Source organism: Pundamilia nyererei, unplaced genomic scaffold, assembly GCF_000239375.1.
Source record: "Pundamilia nyererei isolate P.nyererei 1_Seehausen unplaced genomic scaffold, PunNye1.0 scaffold00097, whole genome shotgun sequence".
Lineage (NCBI taxonomy): Eukaryota > Metazoa > Chordata > Actinopteri > Cichliformes > Cichlidae > Pundamilia > Pundamilia nyererei.
This window is the reverse complement of record NW_005187498.1, coordinates 1,825,855-1,835,405: the sequence shown is the minus strand read 5'-3', so window position 1 is coordinate 1,835,405 and position 9,551 is coordinate 1,825,855. Positions and strand designations below refer to the sequence as shown.

Sequence of the window (9,551 nt, the reverse complement as noted above, 5' to 3'; positions counted from 1 at the left end):
ATATATACATACATATATGTGTGTGTACACATCCAGAGCAGCTTTAGTTGCATACTGTCAGACTAAAGAAGGGTTACAGAGTTTAACGTCTCTCTTCCTCTCTAATCAGTTTGACTCTGAGATAAACAATTCATTCGACATCTCTAAACCATTTCCGTCTCTTGTTTCTCTCTCTAGACTCATTGTGCCTGTGTTTAAAAAAAAAAAAAAAAAGAAACGTACACAGCTGCTTTTCCTGGGACTTCCACGTGCACCTCACTGTAAAAAGATAAGGCAGGTGGACAGAGAAAGTCAGCATGGGGCCGGAGGTGAGGGCGGAGAGAAAGGAGGTCGGGAGACAAGCGGCTGACAGCCAGCAGACAGCGGCTCCTGAGGTTTCCATTACCTGAGACAGCCTGCTCAGCCACTGGCTCTGTCACCTTAGAAGGAACAGCACTCTCAGCTTCAGTATGAACCCAGACAGGGACACCTGTTATGCAATATTCAGGAAACTGTCATAAACATAAACAGTGGACTGAATATACAAATACATACTGATGGCTGTGCAAAATAATAGCTCAGATACATACGATCAGCACCTTACCCCTGTAAGCCATCTCTACTCCTTTCCCCCCCTTTGCTGTAACTCATTCAAGAGAGAATCTCTACTTATTACCCAGTATAAGTGAATACGTTACTTGTACTGTTCATTAACTGGGTGACATCACACAGTTGCCTGAAGTCTAACATAGATTATGGGAATGGAAACACAGCAAGCTACAAACTTATTTTTTTTGTTTGAAAGGTGACTTTTATCCTTCACTGTGTGAAGGATAAAAGTCACAACATGTTAATTCAGGAAAACAACCTGGTTCAGATCAACAAAATGTGCAGAGGCAGCCAGCAGGCTGGCAAACACAATAGACCAGCGAGTCAATGAAAACAAAACAGACCCTGATACGCACCGACTCTCCTTTTCCCATCAATCACACGAACTCACAGAGAAACTGATAAATACTATACATCACAGCAAGCTTAACAAGTTCAAAATAAACAGAAATTGTTCACTTGTGATTTATGTGGCAGAGGTTTACTGGGCTCATTAATACTGTTGCACTATTCAACAACTGATATCCAAACAAGGTAAGCCAATCTAATTCAAAAAGAAGTATCATCCATAAGACCCTGACCCTGGTTTTCCTTAATCCTGGAGATTAACATGCAGGGGAATCGCATGTGAAATATGAGAGAAATGTAAGGTGTAGTATAGCCCATTGTCCCTTGGCACTCACGAATGGTGCACATATGGGTGACTGCACCTAATGCTGCCGCATTGGTTTACTTGAGCGCTCACATACGTGTGAGTCTGTGGGAAGGAGCTTGCATTTCAGGATAAGTGTCAGTGAGCTTTAGTGGTAGACTACTTAGATTTACCTCCTGAACCCCCAACACATATTGTCTTCCCTGTGCTTAGATATCACACATAAGCAAGACAGCAACGGTCTGTCTGCAAACAACATGAAAACTGGGCTTTAACTAAAACAATTGTTTAAAAAATATAGAACTGACGAAGAATGAAAAAGCATGAGACCATACCACTTTTAATCCAGGTGTTTCTCATCGCACATGTGTATGGACTCAAGCACCTAATTGTGCAATCTGCTTGAATAAACACTTGTGAATGAACAGGTCTATAGAGTTCACTGAATTTGAACATGGCACTGTAACAGGGTGCCACAGTTGCAACAGGTCTGTTAAATAAATGTCTTACTTCATATGTATTCATAATCAACTCTTACCATAGCAACAAGTTACAGAGCAGGGACCCCGAGTGCTGAGGTGGGTAGTCGTCAACGCTCTAACTGTGAGGCTAATATAAAATAAAAATTTCGACAATAGTTGATGCTGATGAGGATATTTTTGGTTGTCTGTTCTCATAACAGGGTCACTCGGCTCATCGTCACACTATTTTTGAATGTTCAGACAGAAAGACAAAGCAACAACAGATTGACATTAGCCACTAGCGCTGATATATGTCGTGGTACTGATATTCAATATCTATATGTCATCATGCCTCAAATAAATAATCATCCCTAATATTGAATTCCTCATTACAAAGACTCTTTAAATGTGACATTGCATCATAATATTTAATTGTTTCAAATACACCCAAAGTGTAACATCAACCTTTTTTGCATTCCTAGTTGATTGGAGTGGATTTAAGCTCTATATTACAACAGAAGAGATAAGTGTATGCCAAAAAACTACAAAGAGAAAATGAATAATCATAGTGCTTTTTTGGATCCTCGTCTGAAAAGTGATATAACTGATATAATCTCTCTAAGCAAATATAATGATCCAGCACTGGGGATGTATCTGCAGTCAGCGCCTCCTGTCTCACACATCAGCAACTCTTAACACACCGATGGCCAGCCAGGGCTGTGGCGGACACAAGAGATGAGTGAGTGGGGATACTGTGTGAAGCCAATCTGCTAAATGAACAGTGTTTATCTGTCAGTTAAATGTCAGCTCTGAAGTCCAGCCCTTATCAGAATTAAATGTCAGGGACGAAGCTGGGCGATCTTTCTGAATAAAACATATAAAACCTCTGAATGTCCAGCGGGAACACACAAACACACATTCTCTGAGCATCCTGGACTCATGGGACAGTAAAGGAGAGTAAGTAGGTTCTGGTATGAATTATAATGCACACATGTGGTGGAGCTGTAGCAGATTAGATTTCGTTTTCAAGCACTCATCAAACATTTACTTGCAGCTACCAGTGATGATCCATCTAGATGTTTTTCCAGTTGTACTATATAACGCAAATATACGGTAAAGATTATGGGCTTAATAAATACGGACTAGAGGTACTTGTTTAGAGGTATAATGTTTATATTCCTGTTTTTACCGGCCACACACCGCTTACTATTTCCTTCCCGAACCCATTCCTTTTTGACGCAAGATTGCTTTTAAATTTTAAAAATCCCGGTCAACTTTTAACCTCACTTTTTTTCTATAATAGAAAATAATTACATAGATAATTAATTCACTGGTGTGACTGACAGCTTAACCGCTAAAGTCATTAGGTTTGTAACAGCGTGGTGACCCCGGCCCTATTTAATGTTAGCTATCAAAACTGTACATGGATCGCGAGGGCGTAGCCTCTAGCAGCCCGCCACAACCGCGGTTTGTCCGCCGCACCTGTTCGCTGGCCATCCCTTCTCTTCGTGTCTTACCTTATGCTTTATGGGACTTCTCCACCACAGGCTGCCATTGCTTCAGAAAGTCTAGAAACGCGTCCTGGTTAAACTTTCCCGGCGTCGACAGCAGGCTGAACTCTCAAAGTGAACTTTGTCGTTAACTCACATTGTGGCTAACAGAGGTGGTGATGCTGCGAGCCCACGCGGCTCGTGACGTGCTGCCTTCAGGGTCTCCTCCCGAGATCGTGTTTTGGACTGTACGCTTTTAAAGTGGATCAAGAGCAAAGGTTTCTGAGACTGGAAATAATATATATTAATCACGACCTCAAACGTCAAAGAGACTTTGTTCCCGCCACATAAATCTGGTTAACGTCGTTGTTTATGTAATAATTTTTGAGAGCGCCTGAACGCATCTTAAGCAGATTAAAATGCACAAATGAGACGTTGATGTTACCGTGCTCTCCTGAAGGCTTGCTTCCTCCCCAGAATTTTTTAAAACCCCACTTTTTGTCCTTCTAATATTTATATTTGTGGGTAGAATCTGCTCATGTGCTGAAATACAGTTTATTAGAATTGTGTGGCAAGAACTAATGACATTGTAAGCTCTTGTTAGGAGTTTCAGGCAGAATAAAGTCTTACTCTGGTCTGAAAAGCGTTCTAGTTTATTGCTATTAATGTATATTTGTTTGTTCTAAAAAGGCCACTGTTAATATTTTTCATATTATAACATGCACAGAGCTCTTCGTAGTAAAAATCCAAGTATATCCGTCATCACTTCTAATCAGAAAGCACCACTGGAAAGAAAACAAAAGGCTACTAAGAGTACAGTATGGTCACCATTCTGGATGCTTTGTTGTTATGTAACCATTAAACAAAGCAAATGTAAACATTTAAATATAAATTCGTTTATTTGTACTTAACAAGAATTTCACTCGCATGTGCTGTGCCAGTGTGCCTGCACATGCGATGTGACAATAAAAGTGATTTGATTTGATTTGAACCTTTGCATTACTTCTAATATGACAGTCTGATCACAAAGGTAATATTAGATCTTCAGTGATAGGTGTTATGTGGAACAGATATTTATGATGTGGCATAAAAATAACTAATGAATCTTAAATATACTGCCTTTATCATGAATGAATGAATGAATAACAGATTTTTAGAAAATGTTGGACTATGTTTATCCTTATCCTTGAAGACCTGCCCCGGGCTCTAAGGAGATAAGTGGTTAAAAAAAAATCTGATGGATGACATTATTAAAACATTGTAATTTCAAGAAACATTTGGGAAAAATAATTCTTACCAGAACCTGCAATGAACACGTTTTACATTCAAATATGATCATAAATCATATTTATAAATCATACATATAAGCTCTTCATCAAGAAGAATTTCATAAAACCTCCTGACATAGTAAAAATAGTGAGTGCATGGTTAGTGTTTTACACACAGCACAAACATATCTAATATTTTAAATACCCAAATATGTAAATACTTAAAAGAAACGATCAACTCTCAAACCAGAAAACTGTATGTTTTATTATTGCATCATATCAGAATCTTCAGAAAAAACTGTGAATTACACCTCCTGGCCCACCTCCATGCCTCCCATAAAACCAGTAATCAAATATTGATGATTGTGTCCATCATTATATTATTGTCATGACAACCTTTGTAAATGCAGTTACATATTGCTGAAACTGATTACACTGAGTGCATTATCAGATATGGCTGCACTGTAAGATTTAGCCTATGGGCTGCTTTTGCTTGGTCGTACAATCACTGCACTGCCAGTGAACTGTGTATTGTGGAAACCATTTAGGAAGCTGTTCTTCAGTCGGTGCAAGAAGTGGACATATCTCACGCCGGGTCCATAACCGGAGAACACATGTGACACCTGCAGGCCAAGACAGATGTGTACATTGAAATGCTGGAATACAGCACTGTGCACTGTAGTGGCAAAGAAATGAGAGTCTCACCTCTTTCCATTCGTGAGAGTAAACCAGTCGCTGCTCGGTGGGGTTGACTGTGTGCTCTGAGATCACTGTGTTTTTATCCGCACCCAGTAACTTCACATGCAGCTGGTAGATTGAGTCATGCAGCTGACTCTCCTCATACCTGATAACATGACACACTTAGATTTTCCTAAAAACTTCAAAGACATTTTCTGTATGTGATGTGATTAAATTGTTCAGAGCAGATTACTATACACTCATATACACTCCAGGCTTGTGGAATGTCTTTATATTCACAAATAGTATAAATATCTGGGACCTTCGGGGGAATGAGTGCTATTATGCTGGCACCAGGATGTCTGTAGTGTAAGGGGACAAAGGGGGCCTTAATCTAGCTCAGTCACTTAAGTGGAAACACATCTATATATGTGAAGTTAGGAGAGTCTGTTTGTTCTTCCTTTTTGGCATGCAAACAGAAGCCACGCATGTGTCAATTCAAGCATTTTAAACTTGGAGTTCATCTCTTTATTGTCTCAACTTGTACAACAATCACTGCATACACATTGCTAGTACTGCATAAGAACCCCTTTTGCTTCCAGAACCAACTTAAGTCTGTGTGGTAATTCAACAAGATTCTGGGAAAACATTCCTAGAGGTTTTAGTCCACACTGACATGACAGCATTACGCAGTGGCTGCAGATTTGTTGGCTCTACATATACGATGCAAAACATCTGTTTTACAACATTACTTAACTGGATTTGAACTCTGGTAACTGTGGAGGCCATTTGATTACAGATAACTCATTGTCATGTTCAAGAAACCAGATTGAGGGATGAAAGCAGCTGTCAGAAGATGGGTACAACACACATAAAAATGTTAGACATGGTCAGTGACAATACTTGGGTAGGTTGTAGAATTTTAATTATGTTTAGTGTGGGGGGAAAAGGGCTCCAAAGTGTGGCAAGAAAATATTCCCTACACCATTACACCACTGTCCATCTCGACTGTTGATATAAGACAGGATGAATCAATGCTTTTATTTTGTTAATGCCAAATTCTGATCCTAAAGACTATGACCCTGAAGAGTCTTAAGAGAACTGTAGCACATTGTACGTTCAGAGATGCTCTTCTGCATACCTTGGTTTTAAAAACTGGTTAATCGACTTACTGTAGTTCCTAACAGCTCGAAGCATTATGTCCATCTCCTCACCTTTGACATCAACCCAGAGACTTGCTGCTTGCTGGATATTTCGTTATTCTCTGTAAAACCTACCGCTGGTTGTGTGGGAAACCCAGGGGATCAGCGGTTTGTGAAATTCTTAAAACAGCATGCCGAGGACCATAAACCATTCCATGCTCAAAATTACTTGAATCCCCCCTCCCCCTGCACTGATTTACTGCCGTGTGACTGGCTTGATTACGTATTTGCGTTAATATGAAGTTTGGCCAGTGCACTTAAAGTGGCTGGTGAGGGTAGGTTGATCTGAAAGGTGCACAATGACCATGTTGATGGTTTTAGCTAGGACTAGCACTTGGTATTGTCCAATAACCTTTGTGACTGAGACTTCCAGTTTAATAGGGGGTGTTCAAGAGAGACCAAAATATACATGTCATGGGATGAGCTTTTCTTCCTGTCAGTTTTTAATCACATTGCTAACAGAAGGGGTCGTAAGAATGCATATAGTTCAGTTTCATTTTGCTTTTTTTACTTTTATGGGTTTTGACTGTAGTAAAAAAGCATCTACAGTGTTGACTTCATGCATGAAACAAGCAGCAGTAGGGAATTTCTAGCAGCAGATTGTTGAAACACACACACAAACACACAGGTCTCTGTTGACCAATAACCATTTGGAAATGAATGCTATTAATTGAGGAGCTTGACTCCTTAACAGATCAATAAGTAGCCAGTGTGTGTACATTAAGTGTCCTTTTATTACAGTTTTTGCTAAAAGTAACATAATGTGTGATCTTTTTGTCTAGAAGCAGTTGTGCATCCTTAGTTTAGCTGTTCAGTTTCATTCACTTTTATTCACTGAGGACTAGCCTGCAAGCGCCCTCTGCTGTGTCCCTAAAGGAACTGCTGACATTTTTTGTAGAAGAGGTAAAGGCTCATATGGATTGGCTCTGGTATTGGTACACTGCTCCTGTTTAACTTGTTTGACAATGCAAACTCTGTTAGCATTATTAGGCCCTTTTACACTTTACTCACTCGGTGCAAAGGTTCTATCGTTTCACTTTGAACTAAACCAAAATGATGCAGTCACAACTATAACTAATTTATTTACATTTTTTGTTTGTATTTATGTTTATTTACCCACCAGTCTTGGATGGCAATTTCAGGCTGAAACTCATCCAGCAGCTCGTCCCACAGTCCTTTTGCTTTCAGGTCCACAACCTGCTCCATGGTGAACCAGCTGGGAACACCACCACAAACAAGAGTTATACTTACTACCACTGTAATTATACAACTAGAGGTTATATAGCAACCCACTCTTTAAATGTCATTTCTACAAGTATGTTTGCAGATAATCCCGGTTATACCCAGCATCGTGGTAATGTCTGACCCAAGTAACACCTACCTGTATCGAGGCAATGCACACACCACAACACCTTCAGGTATGCCGCTTGTATCATAGGGCAGGACCTCCGAATTCGTGGTCCAACCAGTGAAGTTGCCTGGGGATTCAGAGATTAGTCATGAAACCACATTGATTTGATTCATTTTTTGGCTAACGTCACTCCTGTCCCTCACCATCAGGCTGAAATCGTGGAGGTCCGCGGTCAGGCACGGCAGGCAGTTCGGGTTCAGGTGGTGGGATGTCTTTACTCAACCCTGTGTAGGGAATAAGAGACAATGTTGGCCACTGTAATCCCAGTATACACAGCTCACAGACAAAGAGTTATCTTTCTGACAAGCACTGGGCGTGCCTCTTTGTAAAAACACACTAAGTCAGCATTCTGAGTCACACCTCAGTTTCCAGTTGTCTTAGGGTCATAAAAGCTTTTTCACATCTAATCTTTATGGTAAATGGACAGATTCTTATATAGCGCTTTTCTACGCTCCCGGAGTACTCAAAGCGCTCTATACAACAAGGCAAAAAAAAAAACAGCAGCCGTTTTAGTTGATCTGTTTTCTTTCTTTCTTAAAAACAGCATACTGCACGGTTTAAACGACGAGGAGGTTTAACTCAATGCTTAATGTTTTCAGTAAAAGTCAAAAGTACAGCTGCTGAAGCGTCAGGAACTTTTGTTCCGTCTGTATATGAAGCTGAATGTGGCCGCAGTTTCGAGGAGATAACGCTTCCATTTCTGACCGTTGGATTTGTGTCTATTGGCATCGTTTCATAAACTTTGTATGCTTTGATGGGTTTGTGTTTTCATTTACTTGTTAGCAATGCATTTCACAAACTAGTTTAGTTGTTGTGTGCAGCAGAATACTGGCTTAGCGGGCTTAAAGTCACAGTGTCTCCGATGTCTATACCCAAAGCATCTATTTGTTTGTAAACATATCGCTACATAACCAACAGTATATATGCTGAATGCTAAACACCCAAACAGCACCAGTTAAAGTATGAAGACATCAACTTCCTGAAGATCAGGTTTTTTTTCCCTTCTCCACTTCTGCATTAGTCAGATTGCACACAGGTACTCAAAAACAAGTTAGGGGAGGGGTCTGTGCATTCAGGATCCATTTTTCCGTAAATGACCAAAGACAATGAATTAATTATTAACTTAATCCCGCTAATACTGGAGGGATGAATTCACACCAGCATAAATGTGTGCAACACATGCCATCTGTCTGTAACCCAAACTTTCTGTGGATAAGGGAGAGACAGCAAAACAACAAGCGTAGCGTGTGTAACAGTGATATGGTACCGTATGGCGCAGGGTTCATCAGTAAATTTCTTCCGAAGGGCTTGGCTTCATACACGGACTTCCAGTCCAGGCCATCGGGCATCGGTGCACTCTGCAGGCTCCACTCTTCCTCGCACTTCTTCTTCCACTCGGCAGCAGACATGGTGCAAATAGCGTGACAGGGCACTACAGCTGTTTCCGAGTTCCCAGTCGGTAGTTTTATCTGGAACGCCCCCTCCTCCCACTCGAGCACAAACCACCAATAGAGGCAGTGTACGTAAACAGTAGCAAATTTTCTGTGACTAACTAAAGGAGGTCTGCCTGTGACACACCCCGGTGTTGCAAGCCAACATGCTGCGCCTCCCTGGCCTCTTAAAGTCACAGCAGTTTAAAAGAATTTCCATCATCACATGATTTATTGATGACATATGTCTGAATACAGATAGTGGAAAAATGTCAGTTTTAGTTTTGCTGGATCTCAGTGCAGCATTTGATACAGTTGACCACAACATATTACTCAAACGACTGGAGAATTGGGCAGGTCTTTCAGGAACT

The 9,551-nt window shown here is 40.6% G+C and overlaps 2 protein-coding genes across 3 annotated transcripts in view; both read right to left on the bottom strand.

The window, feature by feature from the left end:
* slc8a2a (solute carrier family 8 member 2a) overlaps positions 1-3,432 on the bottom strand; it is a 32,191-nt gene extending 28,759 nt beyond the window's left edge. For both annotated transcript variants that reach the window (XM_005740137.1, XM_005740138.1), the window contains exon 1: positions 3,219-3,432. The gene's annotated coding sequence lies outside the window, so the exon portion shown is untranslated. The remainder of the gene's footprint in view (positions 1-3,218) is intronic.
* A 1,260-nt stretch (positions 3,433-4,692) lies between these two features.
* Positions 4,693-9,267, bottom strand: nccrp1 (P1, F-box associated domain containing). Its single transcript, XM_005740136.2, has 6 exons — positions 9,018-9,267; positions 7,894-7,974; positions 7,721-7,817; positions 7,460-7,555; positions 5,165-5,303; positions 4,693-5,082 (listed from the first exon to the last, which is right to left on the bottom strand). The coding sequence occupies exons 1-6, from the start codon at positions 9,157-9,159 to the stop codon at positions 4,936-4,938; spliced, it is 702 nt and encodes a 233-aa protein (XP_005740193.1). The 5' UTR covers positions 9,160-9,267; the 3' UTR covers positions 4,693-4,935.
* Positions 9,268-9,551: the final 284 nt, after the last annotated feature.

Coding starts and splice junctions, on each gene's coding strand:
- nccrp1 (XM_005740136.2), bottom strand. CDS start 9,159: ATGTCTGCTGCCGAGTGGAAGAAGAAGTGCGAGGAAGAGTGGAGCCTG. Junction 7,975..9,017: donor GATGAACCCTGCGCCATACG/GTACCATATCAC, acceptor TTCCCTACACAG/GGTTGAGTAAAGACATCCCA. Junction 7,556..7,720: donor TGTGCATTGCCTCGATACAG/GTAGGTGTTACT, acceptor TGGTGTTCCCAG/CTGGTTCACCATGGAGCAGG.